This window comes from Solanum tuberosum, unplaced genomic scaffold (genome assembly GCF_000226075.1).
Source record: "Solanum tuberosum cultivar DM 1-3 516 R44 unplaced genomic scaffold, SolTub_3.0 scf00371, whole genome shotgun sequence".
NCBI lineage: Eukaryota > Viridiplantae > Streptophyta > Magnoliopsida > Solanales > Solanaceae > Solanum > Solanum tuberosum.
Window position 1 is genome coordinate 238,464 of NW_006239294.1, and position 21,469 is coordinate 259,932.

The window sequence follows — 21,469 nt, forward strand, 5'->3', positions numbered from 1 at the left end:
GAACATCTCCAGAATTGTTTTCTCCTTTCCTCTCCCTTCCATCTTTTACTCCAATTAGACCAGATGTGTCTAGCACACATTCTAACTTCAGCATTTGGCAGCAGTTCACCAACAGCTGCTTGAAGACCCTACAATAAAATAGAATTCAATACAATTCAAGAAAGAAAATACATTTCTGCATATCTACAATTATCAAAGTAATAGACAATTACCTTCTGCATATCTGACATTACAGTAAGACCCTGTCCAGTACCCAACTGCAGGTCCTCTTTCAAGTAGTTGATAAAGAAACTCCAGCAATGTTTAGTCTCCTTGTCCATAACTGCCCAGGCTATAGGAAACATCTGATTGTTTCCATTTCTTCCAACTGCTACAAGAAGTTCACCCTTACAAGCACCCTTTAAGAAACATCCATCAAATCCTATTATTCTTCTACATCCTTCCTTCCACCCTTTCTTCAATGCATCCAAGCATACATAGAAGTACACAAACAAATTCTTTCCTGGTATAGTTTCTCTATCCATCCTTACCCAAACAGAACTACCAGGATTGGTTTGTTTTATGACTTCAGCATAATCACATAACCTTGCAAATTCCATATTCCAGTCACCCATGTTTTCTCTAAGAATCATCATCTTTGCTTTGTAACAAATTGTTCTACCCACTTTTAGTCCTAACTCCTCCCTGCACAATTCTTGTATTTCCCAAATCCTCAAAGATGGTTGTTTAGTTATTTCATCCTTGAATCTACTTGCTAGGAACTTAGTTGTACACATTTTGTTCTTATTTGAAGGTAAACACTTGTGTATAGGATAATAATTTTTAATCATAAAGTTACCAGAATCCCTATCAATAGCACCATAGCACAACCATTTGCATTTTTCTTTGAATTTACATTTAGCTCTCACTCTATGAGCTTCATTAGGCCTTAACTTAATCTGATAATTTTTTTCAACAGCATATTTTGCCAAAGCCTTTCTAAATTCCTTAGCATTCTCAAAAATCATTCCAAGTTCAAAAATAGCAACAGTACATTGATCATCATACCTGACCTTTTTGCTCTTTCTTCTGCCTGGTAGATCAACACCTCCAACAGCTTCTGCATCTAGTATATCAGTGCTATCATCACTATCACATTCTGAGATATCAATATACTTCTCATCTCCTCCCAATCTGCCAACATATCTATCCTTTTTATTTATTCCAATATCTTCAAAACCTCTATCCACACCAGCCTCACCTATTGGTACCTCTTTAGTTATTGTTTTCTTCTCCCTATCTCTTTTCTTCCTAAGATTAGGATTTCTTTTGTTTCTCCTTTCAGCCCTAAGGGATCTCAATTCTTCATCAACATCTGAATCATCTTCATCTGGAATAACATCTACATCTGTGTCACTACTAGGCAGATCTGATTCAACTTCATTTTGATTTGTATCACCTCCAGGCAATTCTGTATCAACTCCATTCAAATCAGAATCATTCTCCACAGTTCCCTCAGTATTTATACCCACAGATTCATCAACAGTCATCACCATCTACCAAGTCTTTCACAAATTCTAACAATTGAGTATCAGAAGTAACTTGAACTAATTCATTGTTATCTTCACAGTAAAATCCCTTCACATTTGTATACCCAAGGTCTTTAGTGTAGGAAAGAAACTCGACAAGACTAAAATGGTCTTTATCTATGCCAACACCAAATACATCTACTTCTCGTTGGTAAGTAGGGTTAGGGTTTCCAACAACACACCCCCCATGATGAAAACAAGTTAAAATATAGCTGTCCATATCTCGAAAAGAAGACCCCAATAAAAGGAAATACCCAAAAAGCCCCTTACTTTACCAGCCAAAACCTATATTAAAACTGAAAATAAAAAAAGTGGAATCAACAACAATATACACCTTCAACAACAATATACACCTTCTTGAAGAAAACAAAAACAAAGGTAGAAAACAAAACACACCATTACCTTTAATTTCTTCAATTTCTCCAATGTCGCACAGCCCGATACCTCGTCAATACAACCTTAAACCTGAAAAATGGCGACATAAAATACAACAATGGTTATTACTAACAACGAATTGAAGAAAAAACAAAGAAATACATGTGACGAGAAGGGAGATTTACCTAGGGTTTTCTCGGAGAAGAGAGAGAATCGTAAGAAGGAAGTTGAAAAATCACAAAAATGGTTCCATTTTTCTTTTAGTTTGAAAAAAAACGACGTGTAAAGAGGTTTAAGAGTTGGCATCATATAATTGGTCAGTTAATCCACGTAGAACGGTTGTCTTGCACGCGCTTATAGTCAACAGATGTCTGTGTAAAAAGTGTTAAAGTAACACATGGGAACCCTACGTTAGGTGTTTAAAATGAAAATCCTTCAGTTGAGGTGTCTAAGTGAAAGATCGTGCCAAGTTTAGGGGGCCACCGATGGGTTAGGCCTTTGTAAATTGGCCCAAAATCTCCATCTTTAGGCCTTCTTAAAAGACCAAAGACCACAAAAAATTGAAAAAATTATAAGTAAGCGGGAAGCACGTGAGCAAACTTTATATGAGAAGCCACGTATACCCCCACCCCCAGCCCCCACCACATGTCACATAGACAAAATTCAAAGCTTGTCACTTTCACTTGGTTATTATTATGAACTGCAACAACATTTACTAGCAATTTTTGAATGTGATCTCTCTAGTTTCTGATTTTGTTCAAAATCTTAAACCCCTTGTCTAAAATCTTGAGAGAAAAAAACACCCAAATGTGGCCAGCTTTAGTAGTTGCAGCAGCAGCAGGATCTGGTTTTTTAGCCAAGAAAATCTTTAACCAAAATGCCACTGAACCCATCTCTGGTTCCACTGCAAGTGACAGTAAATGTGATAAACTCAATGATCCAGAAGAGTTTATGACTTCCTTTCAGCATAAAGATTCAATCTTTACCAGTATATGTGATAAACCCTTTAACCCACAAGGGCATAAAGATTCAATCTTTATCAGTAATTTTGATAAACCCTTTGATCCAGAAGGGCTTAACACTCCCTTTCAGCATAAAGATTCAAGCTTTGTATGTAATCTTGGCTGTAACATTCAAGAAAAGTGTGAGGGGTTTTTTGATGGGTCAATTTTTAGGTTTTCAAGTGCTTCTGGTTCTGAAATGGGGTTTAGGAAATTGAGGAAGAAAAATGTGGAAGGTTCTAGAAAGACCAAAGGGAATGTGATGGAGTGGAAGGGAAAAAGTGGTGGGAAATTAGGGGGAAAATGTGGAAATGTGAGGAGTGGTGAAAAGGAATTGGTTAGGTTGGATCAGAGGAAGAGAAGGAATGGGAAGAGATTTTATGTTTGTTTAAAGAAGAGGAGAACTAATAAAGTTCCTTCAGGGAAATGTGATTCTTGTGCTTCCAAAGGTAAACTTTCTAAAATATTATATATATATATTGTACATTTTCTTTTCTGTCACTTTAATGCAATAGTATGCTTTGGTAGGGACTGTGTTTCAATTTAATTGTGGATCACAATTTCTCATTTAGCTAATGTTGCTCTCAAGTCCACTATCGTTTGTTCATAGAAACATCATGACACTCTAATTTTGAATGTGTTGGTTGATAATTGTGTTTGTTATGGAATGTAAGTAGAAAATTAGTCTTGCATAGGTATGGAGTCGCCTTTGTTAGGGAGCGCTTTACCCCCAATGTGGGACTTTTCGGATGGAATCCAGATTTACTCGGGGGCTCTAATGTAGGTACCGGACACTAGGTTGGAAACCAATAAAAAGAGATGTGAAAAACTCAAATTGGAATTACAACTTCCATAATCAGATGGAGAGGTTTTCAACCGTCCTATATTAATCGCGTTCAAAGGTGTGGGGCCTGAAGCTAAAGAATGGTGGCTTCAAGTAGTATGACTATTTATTTACCTTTAGCAAAATTTTGAGAGAAGAGTTACACTAGTGCAATGGTGCATCAGCAGAGTAGCTTTTGTACATTGTTTAGCATAGTCATCATATATACCGATAATGTTACTTTTGCAATATATTAAATTCACTAAATGTTCAATTTATGTTTTAGCTATGTGATCTACTCTCCTATTCATCTTCTATGTCTTAATTTTTCTTTTGAATGGGGTTGGCGAGGTTTTCTCGTGTCCTGTGTTAAATGAGTCTGACCAATAGTACCATAGAGAAGATGATAATCTGCATTTTGATTCAATAACCAGACACCATTTCTTTTTCCTGTTAAATAGCTCGGTCAACTGCTGGTGGAATCAAAACAACTTTTCACCTGATTGTGGAATTAAGCAGTAAGATGCCAGATCCCAATAAGTATAAAGCTCCAAAACATTAGCTCTCTCATGTTGAGAGCAAAACCATATCTTGTCAAAAATTGCTAGGTTTACTTATACCAATGAATGTGCGGAACAAGTATGCTTCCATTTGGATTCGCTTTTGGGATTTTCAGATTGCTAATTGAAAGAGAGCTTTATACTGTTTAAGTCTTTTGGTAATTTTTACAGAAAACTGTTGTGTTGATAAAAAAAAGAGTATCTTAGGGTGCGTTTGGTACGAAGGAAAATGTTTTCTTGGAAAATAAGCAGTCTGCTTACTAGTCTTTTGTGCTTGGTAAGTAAGCAAATATATCATCACAAGTCATTTATATGTAATTTAGGCAAACAATATAGCAGATGGGGTTGTCGGACGGGGTCTGGGGTGGTAGGGATGGGGGCTATGGGGGAAGAGTGGGGATGGGTGCATTGAAGGGTGGGAACGAGACAATTAGTATAGAATGCCACTTATGGAACTGTCTTTCATCACTGTATTTACTTTCTCTGGTCAGCTGGTATCCTGTCATGGCTCGATGCAAACTACAACAACAACAATATCATACCTAGTGTGTTTCCACAAGTGAGGTATATATAGACCTTACCCCTACCTTTGAGGGGTAGAGAGGTGGTTTCCAATAAACCCTCGGTTCAAGAAAAAACATTTTACAAAACAGGTTTGGAAAATACAAGAATAAAGAAGCTGAGATGAAAATATCATAGAAAAGAAGAATATTGACAGCGGAAATAGTTAAGATGATCAATGTAAAAGAAACAACAGTTTAAATAAGCTCGATGCATACTACTACTATCTTATTGGTTGGACTTGATGACGTAAAAGAATAGTTACTCTTCCTGTTTAGTTCTAAATTTTCTACTTGTGTATGTTACTTTGATAGTCTTATTGGAGTGAATATTATCTCTTATATTAAGTTGCTCCAAGTAGGTGAGCCCAGTGTTATCAAAGGCGAAAAGTGCAAAAAGGCTCTAAGGTCCGTGGGGGCTTTAAGCGCAAAACGCAAATAAAGTGTGGGCTTTAATGAAAAAAGGCGCAAAGGGAGAAAAAACCACAAATATATATGTTTAGTCCAAGTCTAATAATTATAAACATGAATGACAAATATATGACCAAAGAAATTTTTAAAAAAAATTATGATAAAGTGACATATCAATTGTTTAGTGTCACTTCTGCTCATTGGCAAGGAAAAGTATGTCTTAGAACCTTCATGAAGACACTGAAGCGCACATAAAGCCAGGCGAAGCGCTCAAAATATTTTGAGCCTCGCTTCAGGGCTTAAGCGCGCCTTTGATAACACTGGGTGAACCGTGAACCTATATATCATTTGCTGCCCTATGCATTTTTTTTAGATTCCCTTTCTTAATGTGCTTTACATCTTCCAGGGAATTCATTTTTTGGTTATGGACTCGGAATTGGAATGATGTGCATGATGTCAGCTGGGAAATCTGAGATCAATAGGCTTAACACTACCATGGATGAAACTGCAAAAGCTGTAGAGGAATTAAAAGCTGAACTTTCTAGGAAAAGAGTTGCACATAACCTGTGTGCTTCGAAGAATGAAGGCGACATAGATGAAAAGAATAATAGAGAATGTAGAATACATGCAATTGCTGAGAGTAACAATGAAAACAGGAATATTTATAGAGCACTAGATCTCCAAGTGGCTGAGGAAGGTGAATGTGCAAGCAGTGTCGTTACAGAAGAGCTACAACCTGAGGTTATGGAAATGGATCAGCTGGAAGCTGAGCTCGAATCCGAGTTACTAAAGCTTCCATGGTGTTCTACAGAAGATACGGATTTGAATGGAGGAAGAGATCCTTGTCAGGTGAGCTCATTGTGTATTAAATTTCCTCTATATGATCTTGACTACCCTGCATATCTTTTCCATCTCTATGTTTTCACTACAATTTGGTAGTTTCCTAACTTCTTAATAATTTACCTATATTTGTGAATGAGTACATTTTCGTTGGGTCCATTTAAAACAAATTCTACTAAAAATCTTTCCAGCATCATCTTGATGCAAGTAATATGTTGTTATATACAAATCAATACTACTGCCTCGATCCAGAAAAAGTGATGCGGTATGAAAAAGAACTGTTCCTTAAGTTTCTATGTAAAATTTACATGTTCAGAAATAATTCTAAGTCAGAATTCATGAACATAGAACGTGTAAAAATTGTTTGAAAAAATCATAGTCAAAGGGTAATTTTTGACTAACCAAATTGTGATAGGGTCAGATGAACGGTATATTTTTTTACTTATCAAGTAGTAACTTAGTAGGCGTTTGGACTAAAACGATGTGATATCTGAAAAGAGTAGTATTTGCAATTGGTCAATCCAAATGGACATCATTATGTTATTCTTGTTAAGAGGTATCATGAATTTGGATAAAACAGTCACATAAGCATTAACAAAAATTGGAAGTTATTCTTAGGTTAGGCTGTTTGGACTTTTTCTAACTAGAAATGGTTGGACAGCCCCTCATGGCTATGATGAATCCATTTTTCTTTTTGGTTTCTCATCCGGTGTCCAGTACCTGTATTGGGGCCCTACTAAATCTCGATTGGTGCCGGGAAGTCCCAATGCGCTCCCTAACAAGGATGAATCCATGTTACAACAAATCAAGTGGGATTTCTTCTCTTACACTAGTAAAGTTGATTATCATTCTCATAATGGCCTAAATATCTTAATCGAATTTAATTGCAACTATAGATGGCCGTGCTGGTACTTTTCTTATAGCATTAGGAATATTTGTGTTCGCACTTTTTGAGGTTTATAGCGAAGTTCATGGAACATTTTGTTCTCTGATTTAGACCTATCATTGGAACTCCAACATCTAACCAATTAGCTAAATGCAGAACATGCAAATGTCGATAACACAAGATTTTCCATCTTCTAGTTCCGCTTCACAAACTAGTGTTTTACTATTGGCTTTTGCTGCACAGGATGACTTTCTGGAGAAAGAATTTAACCAAGCTGATGACCGCAATGCAGAAACCTATCAATGCAGTGGAGTATTGCCATCTGAACTGGATCAAAAGCTTTGTCATCTGCTCATTGAACAACAAGAAGGCCAGATAGTGGAGTTAGAGTCTGAGCTTCGCCAAACTCATTCGAAACTCCACGAGAAGGAAACTGAGCTCCAAGCACTCAAGGATTGTGTCCGACGTCTTACTGAATTTTCCCTAGGTAATGCTTCAGGTATCACTACTTCTCTTTCGTGCCAAAGTATAATAACTACTAACTAGTGCCCCTCATAAATCTAGATGTATACTAAGAAGGCCTATCATCGTTTATACTTGTTTTAAGGAATATCCCTTGTGATTATATCGGAAACAACCTCTCTACCCCACAAAGGTAGGGGTAAGGCATGCATACATCCTACCATCTCCAAACCCCACTCGTGGTATTTCACTGGGTCGGATATGTATGTTGTTGTTGTTTTTGTTGTATCCCTTATGATTAATTAATCAAATAATTTTCTTGGATATGCCAAACGTTAAACGACATATCGAAGGAGTATAAAGAAAACTACTATAGGAACAACTATTTCTCGATTCTAAATTAGTTGAGGTCGACTCTCAATCCTAAAGCAGAAAAGCAAGGACCAAAAAGTTCCAAGTTTTGGCTTTAGCATCATACTATACTGCTATGTTTGCTTAGACTCTTCAAAACTGTTGACGAGCACATGTCGGATCCTCCAAAAATAGTGCCTTTTTGGAGGATCCGACACCGTGGTGGCAATATTTTTGGAGAAACCTAGCAACATAGCTATATTGTCAACTATGTCCCCTTTGGACTTCATTTTTCTTTTTGGGAATTATGATATTATTAATAATTTCTGAGTTGCTTCTCCAGATGAAGAAACTGACGGCAAAATGGAAGATGAGATCATTGGTGGTGGGGATCAAGAGAAGAAAATTGGACCTGAATCAGGAAAATCAATAGTTGGGATGAAAAGATCAATGATCTTTTGAGTATTATTAAGTACTAACATATGAAGTCGATAAAGTTGTCTCCGTGTGATCGTGTAAGCAGTCACTAATGTTTGCATTAGGGTAGGTTGTCTACATTGTACCTCTTGAGGCGTGGCCCTTCCCCGGACCCTGCTAATATGAAATGTTTTGTGCACCGAGCTATATGTAAATTAAAATATGATGTGGTTCACAAAGATGAAACTGTTGGATTGTACCTTAGTGAAGAAAATAGATTTGATAGTGCAATCATCTGATAACTTTATTTTCTAGAATCTGTGGGCCATTTTTTGTATAACATCACAAAAACAGTCCCCTACAAGAAACTATTGTCCAGAATCACCCACAGAAAAAGGAAAAAAGGAAAAAGTTTGAAAAGATGGAAATTACTATGAGTAATACTGTAGTAGGTACTGTATAAGCACTGTTTTTTGTAGTCTTTTCATCCTAATATTGAACTATACTATAAATTATAATTCCTTATGTCTTTGATATGACACATTTTATTTTTAGTTTATGCTAAATTTTCATTAAAAGGTGAGAGTTTCAAGCTCGATTTTCAGTAGAACATGCTCCACTCAGAGGGGTGAGGAAAGCTATGTTTCCAAAACCTTTGATCCCTTGTTAAGTAGGGGTGCGGATGCCTGAGGCACCTCATCTTCTCATTTCGTCATTGTTAGGTTAAAGAATTTGGCTTTGCATGCGTTGGTTTCATCGCCAAACAAATTGTTTATTACAAGTTTAGAAGCTTACGTTTTTTTCTTAAATTTCGTGTCTAGTCAAATATTTGAATAATTTATTTTGTAAATTGATTGGTTTTCTTGTGTCCAGAACTTTTTCAGTTGGATGATTCTTGATTGACTTGTTACCCCTCTTTTATTGTCCTCTTGGGTCAAGCATTTTCTTGATTGCCATAAGGATTTCTGAAATATTAGTTGACTTTTTCTTTTCTTGTATTGGTATTATTTTATTATTCTACTGACAATTATGTTTAAATATATTATAAATAAAATAAAAAGTACTGAATTTGCATGTGCTTTTAGAGAAGTTGGTCTCCAAGCAATGGTGGTAAATTTAAAAATTGTCCCTCTTTGCTCTTTTTTGAAAATCAAATTACTAGAGAAATTTTTCTTTTTATATTTGTGTAGGGTAAAATAATGGTCAAATTACTTTTTCTTTTTCGAGTTTTACATTCTAACGATAAGTTTTTTTTTTCAATTTAAATTATCATCTATATATGTATTAAAATACATAACAATTATTAATTGTTCCTCTTTTTCTACATAAATGATGGTGACATTTCAGGTAGGAAAATAAAATAACAGATAGCTAAAGTATGAAACTTGAGAACAAATAATAGTTCATATATATTTTTGACCATTAACTCTTTTCTACTTTCCATCACTAATTTTACCCATAAAGGTTTTAAGCAAATTGAAAAAAATTGTCTAGTATATTTATAACTTCTTAAGATTGTGTGACTTATTTATAAATCATCGATTAATCTTTGTAGTAATTAATATGATAATGTGGTTAAACAAATCAAGGAGAAATTGATATTTGCATTATTATTATTTTTAAAAATATCTACACCATAGGAAAAACTAAGGAAAACGATAAACAAAAAAGATAACTACCCTTGATTTAATTATTGTGATTTATTATGATGGAACTTAAAACCTTAAATTATCATGAAATAATTGTCATAATTTGTCATGAAATAATTGTCATAAATTGTCTAGGTTTTGTTAGATTGCAATAATTGTCAAATTATAGGAGTTTGCTTAGAGTAGTTTAATTATAGAACTAACTTCCACCCATGTTAGGGGAGGTTATTTCAACTTTCAATATCAAGTTGTTGATTAGTTATGTGAAAAAATGATGATAAATATGAAAGTTAAGTAGGTTGAATAATGACAATCATATAGGAGTATGGTGGAACAAATAAGATCTTTCGACTTTCAAGTAGAGGTATCATATTCGAATCATGAGAATTAAGAAATTCCTTCTATAAACAACTTATCTCCTTTAATAGATTAATAAGGTCACTAAGTTCTGAATATTAGAATCATAGGTTTAGGCCTTAAGGTTCAATCTCTAGGAATCGAGGAACTATTGGTACGAATCTAAATTAGTTGGGTTGGTAAATTTTGAATACTCGAACCAGAGATTCATGGTTCAAACCCTGAGAATCGAGAAACTTTTCATAGGAAGCATTTTTCCTTTTAATAAACTCTACGTAGTGCTAATCAAAATTAGTTGAATCGGTGAATTTCAAATGCTAGAATCAATGATTTAGTGTTCAAATCCTAAAAAATGAGAAACTTTTGATAGGGATCAAAGTGGTTATTCCTTTAATGAATCTTACATAATATAAATCTGAATTAATTAGGTCATGAAAGCATGATTATTAAACGATTGGTTGAATTATTCTTAGGGCCTAGTTTGGTAAATTTAGTTAGGTATATATTTACACGATAATTGGTATTACATTGAAACGTGAAAGGCAGGTAAAATCATTCTCCTTTGATGAAATTTTTGTTTATAAGTTACACTAATTTAAATTCATGTCATGTAAATTTCATTAAGAGAGACGTTTTCTATAAAAGTTTTTTTTATTATAAGATTCGAATTCAAGATTTTTTTCATTCATCTCATCACACTCCTTGATAGTGCTTCATATTTTAAAAGGTTTTTGGGTATTCATCTGGGACTTGCTCCTACACAAAATAAATAGTCGAAATCAAATACTATAAATAAAAGTTAATGGTCAAAAACATATCAAGCTATCATCTTTTTACGAGTTTGATACTTCAGCTATCCAATGTTCTCTATACCTAGTTGTTTAAACTATTAGTCTATTTGCAATTAAACATACCTCAATGCCGAGTTGATCAATATTTGTTTCCAATTAACAACAGGCGTGTGCGGATCAATCATTATCAAAGTGTATTTACGTTTAATTGCAAAGGAAGTAATAGTTGAGATGACGATAATTTAGATAAGTAAATAGAATAATGGATATGGTTAAGATAAGTAAATAATAAATATGTGACAGTTAAGATATACTTTTACCATTAACTCTATAAATAATAGTCAAAACTCTTAGAAGGATTAACTTAAATAACAGCTCACTCGATCGTTTAAACTAAAGATAACTGTCACTCTGTTAGATATATAATATATTTATAATTATGTAAAATTAGTATATGATTTATATATACAAGCTAGAAAAAATACTTAACAATAAATTTGACAGACTATTTATGTAAAAACCCCAAACTTTTAATTAATGTACCAAAACCCTACAAGTTTCAACATTTCTTTTTCTCTTGTTTTACTACTAGCTATAAAAATAAATGTGCCCCCACAAAATTTAAATGTGTGTAAGGGAAAAAGATGAAAAGAAAGAATACAAAAGTTGGAAATTGCCAAAACCAAGAAATTTTGTGGTGAAGAAAAGTATAAAGCCAAAAGAAAGGAAACAAAGCTACAATTAAAAAATCTACTTGTCTTATTCAGCCAAACGTGCACAACTTTTAATATTTCTTTTTTTGGTTTTTTTCTCGGAGAGTAATATTCATATTGAAGTTTGATTAAATATAAATTTTCATTGAAAAAATTCGTATGAGGGGTGAAACTCACTCTAACAGAGATGACTCTATAATAAAGAGGACTCAAATTCAAAATTTCTAATTAAAAATAAAAAAATATTTATCACTCGACCATAATTCTGTGAGTGTTGACTATTGATCAAATCTGTTGATATTACTTGTACGATACAACAATAAATTTTGCACCAAACCCCACCACCTCAATATCATTTTACTCTATTACATACAATATATAAGTAAAAATCACAAGAATTACCAAGAGTATTTGGTAAGATAGTTAATATTCTTTTTTTGTTTTTTATCAGAAATCTCAAGGTTTTGGTATAATCGGAAGTGGATATAATGTCGTGATATCGAATTTGTTTGAACCAATATTCTTTAAACTCTATAAATTTATTTGAAACTTTTTACTAATTAGTGTTCGGTTTAAACTATTCTTGTTGTGTCAATATTGCCATCATATTTAAAGCTTCTTGATGTCAGGGGTATTTAATTACCATTTTGTTAGGTTAACGATATAATTAAATAAATAAAAATGTGTGTTTTTTAATGTCTTTAAATTTTTATATGAAATGATTACATTTAATATATATATATTTCAGCTTATTAATATAATATAGAGTAGACGTAGATTATGTATTCGGGTCTCCTTGTTATTCATTATCAAAAAATAGTTTTCATTTGTTAGCTCATAAAAAAGAATTAAGACTGCAAGTAGACAAACATATAAAAAAAATTGTCAAAATGAACTGAATCAATAAATAGGTAATCAATTGACTTTATTGAAAAGTTACTTACAATGAAATGAATTAAATCAAAATAGGTTAACTAATACATCATAATTTAAATCATTCGATTCTTATCAAATTTTGTATTTAATATACTTGTTTGTTATATATATAAAATAAAAGATTTTGAACTCAAACAGGTCAAAATAGGCTGAATTATATAATATTCAAGTTATTGACTAGTTAGAACTAATGAGTTAATTATATCACTCTAATATGAGTGTTGGTTACACTCCTTAATATTATTTTTTTCAAAAATAGGAATAAAGGAAGGAAAAATGAATAAGAGATTAAAAAATAAAAAATCGACCCTCATCAATCAAGTTACTAAGATTCTCACACACCTCAACACATAACTTAGCTCCACCACTTTTTTTTTTTTTTTTTTTTTTTTTCCAAATCGACCCTCATCAATCAAGTTACTAAGATTCTCACACACCTCAACACATAACTTAGCTCCACCACTTTTTTTTTTTTTTTTTTTGCTTCCCATCAGCTATTCAAATTGAATTTCAATCGACTTAGAATTTGATTTGCGCATTACATAATTTATTTTTAAAAACGGTGCATCCAATAATATTTTCTTGGCATAATACATAAATATGACATTTAACTTGGCATCAGCTAGCAATTATGACCTTTAATTTTGGATGTGCACAAGCAAACACTTAAACTTGTATAAAATTAAGCAAATGGACACATTCGTCCTACATGGCACCCTACATGATAATTTTGTGTCCTACGTGGCATCCTATGTGTATTATGTCATGTAGGACAAGTTTGTCTACTTTTTCAATTTTATACAAGTTTAAATATCTACTTGTGCACACTTAATGCTGGAGGACATAGTTATCCGTTGAAGTCAAGTTAATGATCATGTTTATATATTATGCCTATTTTCTTCCTACAAGACTTGAATTTAAAATCTCTAATTAAAAACGGAAAAATCCGGATACCAAATACCTAAAGAAAAAGAAAACAAAAAATGTACTCCATAATCACCATACCATATAAAAACTGAAAAACTAGAAAGAAACATGGCAAAGGAACAAAACCACACCTTCTCTATCTTCTCCATTACTCCAACAACAAACACACAAAGTAACAACAAAAACAAAAATATACACACACAAAGAGAGCAAAAAGTCATAAGAATATGAAGAGTTTATTTTCAAAACCCATTTCAAGTCCTAATCGAGCAGAGAAATTTCCACCGCCATTAATGAGGTTCTTAAGAAGCAATGTTGGAAGCAAAAGCAGCAGAGCAAGAACACGAGCTAGCCCTATGTTTATGCGCAAAAACAAAAACAATATCGCTATTGAAAAAACTCAAGAACCTTCTTCCCCAAAAGTCACTTGTATAGGTCAAGTTCGTGTTCGCAGATCCTCCAATAACACCACAAAAAAACATCAACAAATAGAAGAGAAGAAAACCCCAAAAACAACAACATGCTGCTGTAAATTCCAATGCAAAATCATTAAATTACACAGACCCAAATCGTTGATTTCAAATTTGAAGAAATGGGTTTGTTGTTTCCCATTTGGGTATTGTGTAAAAAAAGTCGAATCAGCTCAAAAAGTTCAAAAAATTGTTACAACAAATGCCGAAATTGCAATTTCTGAATCAGAAGAAAATGAAAATGGCTATGCAGATTCTCATATCAATCCACCGAAAAATGCTTTGATTTTGACTCGATGTAGATCAGCACCTTATAGATCTTCATCATTAGCTAGTAAATTCTGGGGTTCTCCATTGAACAGTCAAAATCCCCAAAATAATATTCGAGAACTGGAGGAGGACGAAGAAGAAGAAGAAAAACCTCCTCCAGTTCTCGAAAAACCTATAATTGGTGATTTAGGATCGAGAAAAAGCCATGGAAATGAAGAAATGCAGAGCTCCGTTAATGAAGAAAGTAGTAAAGCTTGTGTTCATCCATTACTTCTTACAAGATGTAAATCAGATCCAGCAAAAACAGGAGAAAGGCTTAATCCAAGAAGGTTTAGTGATACTAATCCTTTAAGTTGATTTTTTTAAAATAATTTTGAATTTTTCATATTATTATTGCAATATACTTGTACTATTTGTTTACAAGAAGTATAACTAAAACTTGTTCTTATTGTACTTTAATTTTTTAAAATATTTTTCAAATATTGCAACTGAAATAAGGTTAGTTCAGTAGTAGGCTGAAAGATGAAATGACAATAAAAATGTTTTTTTTGGTACTATGCTTTAATCTCTGCTATGCTCAGCTCAGCCCATTCCTCAAGGACTTTTTTTTAATTTTTATTTATTTATTTTTACACTTTTTTTTGTGGGGTGGGATTGGAGGGGTGGGGGGTTGGATACATTTTTAAAAATTATTTACCAACATTTTTGAATTTTGTTTAGTTTTTCTTTGCTTTTCTTACTCCATGCATCGCGAAATAATTGTCATGTTTTATTTTTTAAGAGTTAATTAATTAATATTCTTCAAAAAGTGGATTCATATAGAACATTGTGATACGATACGAATATGGTATATGAGAGAAATATGAGACCCAACTTAAGAAGTGTTTGCATTCTTTTGGAATGAATATATTAAGAAAGAATCTAGAGGCTCGATTTGACTTATATGATCGCTAATATAAATCGAGGAGTTTGAGTCTAAATCGGTGAATCAAAATTACTGATAATGTAAATTGAGGAGTTGAGTCTAAATCGGTGAATTGAGTGATTGATCTTTAGAGTTAAATCAATTTTATATTCTAAAGCTAGAATTTAAATATTAATAAAATAAATGAAAAGTATTACAAATTGTAATATCATTTTAATATGGTTTAAAATATATATTGAAATTTTATTTAAAAAAAGTAAAATATAACAAGTATTTTGAGACGGAACGAATATTTTTATTATAGGTGTGTAGTGTGTAGTGTGCAGTGTGTAGTGTGGAGTGTGAACTTATTTTAAAATCATCTTTGGATGCTCTGACTTTCAGAAATTTATTTAATTTTGTGGAGTATAGAATTTTAAGTATTTATTATCCCTCTTGAAGATTCAAAGATACCACCAACCTCACGAGGACCATTAATATATATAATTTTTTTCTTTTTATTTTTTCTTTTGTATTCAAGTGTACTTATAATTGAATAAATCTTGTAAATGTATATAATTTTTTTTTTATAATAGCAGTGTTTGAATTAATTTGCATTTAATCTATTATTCTATCGAATCTTTGCTACTTCTTAATAAAATATAATAAGTACTGAGTATTTAATAGGAAAAATCACTGAATATATATTTTTTTAATTCCTAATCTCGATGTCATGCGTTCATTTTAGTGACTACTAAATCATACCTTGTAAGCGAAATATATATATGGTTACACTAAGCAGAGGTGGACCCACATGGTTTAGTAAAGGTGTACGTCCATTCATTAACTTTGAAAAAAATCATGTGTATATATCTATATATCTATCTTAAAAAAATGACGGAAAGTAGGATATAATTAACAATGCATCCATAAAGAGCAAAGGAGTGCCCTTGTGTTGCTAGCACAAGATAGTAAAATCACCCACATGGCTAGTGCTTATTTCTTTTTCTTTTTTTAAATTTAGCCTAGAGCTTATATTGGTACATTCAAAGTCTTCGAAACTTGGATTCGCTTCTGACACAGTTTATTTTAGGGATCTTAATATCTTTAAGTCAGCTGATTAAAAGACAAATTCATCCGCTTAATTATAATTATTAGTAGCCATCATCAATATATACTCAACAATAATGACATGCCACTATAATCTTATAAAGTGAAGTATGACAGATAAAGTGTAAGCAAACTTTATTCTTACAAAAATAAATACACTATTTTTGATAATTTTTGACTCGTGGAAAAACTAGTCTAAAAAGTCTAGAAAAGATAATATTCCATAGAAGTATGAGACATAACATATAAAACAACTTGTATGAAGACAGTAACTACAATAAAATAATATGATAATCAAAGTACAAACTATAACAAAAATCGAAGAATAAGAAAGTACATGAGCAATAGAAAAAGATGACAAGACAACATATTGCTACCTATTAATCTTTTACCGTAATACATATCCTCACGAACTATCATCAATATATATTCAGTCTAAAATAAATGTATAATCAATATATATTATAATATAAAAATCCCTTTGTTTGACAAAATTTTAATAATAAATGCATTGATATTCTGTTCCCATTGACTCCAAAATACTGGATCTGCTTCAAAGTAGTAGTAGGGGCCTAGTTGGTTTATTTGTTTTTTTTTTTCTTTCTAGAAATATACCAAAAAAGTTGGAACATTAGTTGGGTTTGTTCTAGAATTTTGTTTTTACACCAAACTTAGATATTCAAAGTGTATTTTGGGACAATAGAAAGATATGTAAATTATGTAAGTTCAGGCTTTTGCATGATTGGTTTATTAAAAAAGGACAGTTAATTATTGCAAAAGCAATTTTTTATAAAAATATTTTTTTTTTGGTGTTTAGTTGGTAAGTGAAATATTTTTCAAAAAATAGAGTATTTTGGTGAGACTTTTGACTACTAGCTAGAGATTAATAATAAACTTTTTGATCAATATGAGTATTTAATTGCACTACTTATATTAATTAATTTTGAGGATAAAATAAAAAAAATTATCTTGACATATTTATTTATTGCTTTTTCCTATATGCGTTAAAATTGACCACTTTTTTTTATGTGATTTTGAATGTTAACAAAGTAGGCCATTGTGCATGACGTTATGAATATCCTTATATATTAAAAGAGGAAATTATGAGGACAGCATTTTCAACTGCATATATTGTTTGCTTCAATATTTAGTCCAAGATGTAATTTGGAGAGAGTTTAGCTAAGTTTATAATTAGATGATTAAATTAATTTTTAAATATTTTTTAATTATGATCATATATATTTGATAAGTATCAAAAGTTTTTTGTGTCATATCAACCAATAGGTCGTAAGTATTAATTGGCTATTCTCAATTTATAATTTTATTTGAAGTGGAGTATTATGTCCGGAAGATGAAAGTTACGAAAATAATGATGTTGAAATACATGTGTGGGCACACTATGAGATATAGGATCATAAATCAGGATATTTGAGACAAAGTGAGAGTGACAAGGTGAGGGAGCAAGACTAAGATGGTTTCAACATGTGAAGAGTAGATGTCCCGTGACAAGGTGTGGAGGGTTGGCAATGCATGGTTGATTTTAGGAGAGATAGAGGGAGACCGAAGAAGTATTGGTGGTGAGTGGTGATTAGACATAACATGACGCATCTTCAGTTTATCGAGGACACGACCTTAAATAAGAAAATATGAAGATTGCGAATTAAGGCAAAGGGCAGAGTTAGTTGTTAGTTGAAACATTGTCTCGCCTTACGATGGGATAGGTGTTGCTCCCAATTGCACACGCAAGTGTACGCGGTCACGCAAGTAATATAGTGGCTCTTAAAAAGACCAGATTATCGAACCCAAAGGACTTGTCAATTAACTATTTTTACTAAATTATATTGATCTAATTATTTATTTAAGAGAGCCAAAAAGAGAAGAATGCAAGAACAAAATAATAAAATTACTTACAATAGTTGGAAAATTCCAGGGCTGTAGCATGTATTGGATTTCATGTATCATATTTTTGGCTTAGAATTAATTTTAGTTGTCAAGTTATTGGTTTATAGGGTTGATGATATGATCCGGGTTATACGCTTCTCGTCGCCTACCCTAGTTAGCTATCTAACTACGTCGTTGAGCGGGGATAAATAGACTAACTGACGAGCATTTATATTTCATCCTATTTCGTAACCAAGCAAGGTGTTCGTCTAGGCGTCACTCCTAAACACTAATCACCTCAATTTAATGGGTGGACCGAGCTCTCTATATTCTCTGTTCTATCTAATCCCTCCTCTCTCGATTTTAAGATTAGACAATAGATTTATCTCATGGTGATCAAGCACAAAATACTAAAATAAGAATATAGAAGTAACTTATAATGACAACCAAAAATTAATTCATAAAGCCTTTAATAATCATCATTGAATCTGTAGCTACAGCCCTAGAACAAGGGCTTTAGCCACTAATCTCTAAGAACAGAAAGAAGAAGAAAGGAACCCTAAAAAGTATTGACAACTTTTTACTTGATGCCCTATGATTAATCCCCCAATAATTATTTCTATGGACTATTTATAGATGTAGAGAATCCTAAATAAAATAACTGAGTCCAAATCAAATTATGATTCCAAATTTTGTATTTCTTTTTTTTTTAAACTACTTAAAATACATATTTTTTCTTTATTAAATCAGGAGTATATCGAAAATTAATTTTTCTGTCTATTTAAAATTTAGATAATATCTACACATATGCATGCACTAGCCTCTCCGGACCCTCAAATATACAAAGACACGACACACGTGAATGTGTACAGTGACAACACAATTGCACAAACATAAAAGACTTATATGAGTAAAATAAATGCATGTCATGCAGTCGCACATTGTACAAAATATTTTTGGAATTTTCTTGGTGTCCATTAGTTATGAAAATTTTAAGATATGAATAGAAAATGATAAAAAAAAATAAAAAAAATAAAAAATAAATATATATATATATATATTTTTTGAATTGCATCAAAAAGACACTTATAGTGTCGTGTGATTTGCTCCTCTATTTGAGTTTATTGAAGTTTAATATAGTTTTCTACTTTTCTTTAAAAAAATAATTTAAAATTTAAATTATTACTAAATATAATAAAAATCATTATTTTTATATCTAAACAAATCTTTTTACCATCTATCGAAACAAACTTTAAAATTATAAAAAGTTTAAAGTTAAGGAATTACAATTGAAAATCACAAAAAAAAAAAATGTTTCAATAGATGGCAACATATTATAGGTAGATATGTTTTCATCAGGGGCGGCTCTTGCTTATAAAATTTAAGGCATTGGCCTTAGGCCTCCAGTTTTTGGGGGCCTCAAATTTCTACAAATAAAAAATTATCCCTCTTTAGTTTATAATTACATTAATCCCTTAAAAAGTAACACAAACTGGATACATAATATGTAGCTCGGATACATTAAAAACTAGCTCGGATGCATTAAAAACTAAATCGGATACATTATAAAATAAATCGGATACATAATATGTAGCTTGGATACATAATATGTAGCTCGGATACATTAAAAACTAGCTCGGATGCATTAAAAACTAAATCGGATACATTATAAAATAAATCGGATACATAATATGTAGCTTGGATACATAATATGTAGCTCGGATACATTAAAAACTAGCTCGGATGCATTAAAAACTAAATCGGATACATTATAAAATAAATCGGATACATAATATGTAGCTTGGATACATAATATGTAGCTCGGATACATTAAATACTGGATCGAATACATTAAAGAAATAAGGGATTTTAGAGGTTTTTTAGAAATAGAAGGAGATATTGGAAATAAAGGAAACATAAGACAGTGTATTTCAGTAATTTTTCCTTTATTATGTATTTTAATCCCATTAAAATAGAAGAAATCAAGAAAACATTGTTTTTGATTCTTACATTTTCCTTGCTAACACTCACATTATTTATCTTTTTTAACTCTTTTTTGCACTCTATTTTTTCAATTCTTTGATAGTAATACTCTCTCAAAAATATGAATTAATAGTCGAAAAATGTTGAACAAAGTAAATTACAAATTCTTTTTTTATTTCTTCGTAAATTTTCATATTAAAGTAGGTATACCAAGTTATCAACTTTTTGAAATAGATTCTATGATTCTAACTCTTATCTTTAAAGTTTATCAACTTATTACTTATAGAATTATGTTCATAATTTATATAATAATTGTCTCAATAAAAGGAAGTTTTTCAATGTTGAATTGATAAAATCTTACCTACAAATAATAATTGAAAAAAGTATTTGAAAAAATTATTTATATAAAAGCTATTAAGTAGTAATTTACATCTAAAGATTTAGAAAAATAAATAAATACAAAGAAAGTTTATTTAGATTTTAGGCCTCTAATTAAAAATTTTCTTTAGGCCTCGAATTATGTTGAGCCGCCCTTGGTTTTCATATTATACATCTTACGACAAATTGGATGATGAAATGAGTAGACAAACCACAAATGAAATAATATAACTAATTTCAATGAGAATTCAGGTAATCGATCTCAATATATTAGATAATGAAGTAAAATTTGTGCTTTGTATGTCATAAGTCGGAAATGAGAATTCATATAACCAATTTCCTCCTTTATGATTCAAGAATTTCATCGTACAATTTCATTCCAACAATAGCTAATCTACTCTCTTCTTCTCAAGATATCATCACCATAGCCGGCAAATTCTCTTGAACCCAAATATTATTCTGTATTGTTCATTTATAACTAGATCAAATCAAAGTAACTGCTACAGGGAAAACTTTAAGTCAGAGTGGTTCTTGATTGTTTGTCTCCGGAAGAAATGGATCTTAGTTTTGATTATGTTATGCCACAACGCAAAAGGATCAAAGGGAGTATTGTAGAGAGTTTCTGTTTGCTGGTGTTCTTCTAAGGTTTTCTTTGGTTACTGTGACATGGATTTGGTAGTACCAGTATTACTTTGATATAGCCCTTGAAACATGTGTATCCAATAAGTAGTAATCTTAATTAAAATCCGAGTTGTATATTTAGTAATGGGGTATCTGAACATGTATATGTATCCACTATTAAATTTTGGATACATGATTTTTAACAACACAATGATATTAATGATA

The 21,469-nt window shown here is 31.7% G+C and overlaps 3 protein-coding genes across 4 annotated transcripts in view; 2 read left to right on the top strand and 1 right to left on the bottom strand.

The window, feature by feature from the left end:
* Positions 1 to 1,535, bottom strand: part of LOC107063516 (uncharacterized) — a 2,656-nt gene extending 1,121 nt beyond the window's left edge. Inside the window, exons 1-2 of the mRNA XM_015315462.1 lie at positions 213 to 1,535; positions 5 to 128 (exon numbers count right to left, since the gene is read on the bottom strand). Of these exons, the coding sequence (XP_015170948.1) occupies positions 5 to 128; positions 213 to 1,535 (1,447 nt within the window). The remainder of the gene's footprint in view (positions 1 to 4; positions 129 to 212) is intronic.
* Positions 1,536 to 2,606: 1,071 nt separating this feature from the next.
* Positions 2,607 to 8,568, top strand: LOC102587347 (uncharacterized). 2 transcript variants are annotated; one of them, XM_006361731.2, is made up of 4 exons: positions 2,607 to 3,393; positions 5,705 to 6,147; positions 7,268 to 7,523; positions 8,181 to 8,568. In XM_006361731.2, exons 1-4 carry the CDS (start codon positions 2,751 to 2,753, stop codon positions 8,297 to 8,299), a joined length of 1,461 nt encoding a protein of 486 aa, XP_006361793.1. In that variant the 5' UTR covers positions 2,607 to 2,750; the 3' UTR covers positions 8,300 to 8,568. The 2 variants fall into 2 exon arrangements, with proteins under 2 accessions (XP_006361793.1, XP_006361794.1); XM_006361732.2 differs by having other exon boundaries at positions 7,268 to 7,511.
* Positions 8,569 to 13,684: 5,116 nt separating this feature from the next.
* On the top strand, positions 13,685 to 14,815 carry LOC102595172 (uncharacterized). The gene has a single exon (XM_006361756.2). The coding sequence runs from the start codon at positions 13,855 to 13,857 to the stop codon at positions 14,722 to 14,724; it is 870 nt and encodes a 289-aa protein (XP_006361818.1). The 5' UTR covers positions 13,685 to 13,854; the 3' UTR covers positions 14,725 to 14,815.
* The last annotated feature ends 6,654 nt before the right edge of the window (positions 14,816 to 21,469 follow it).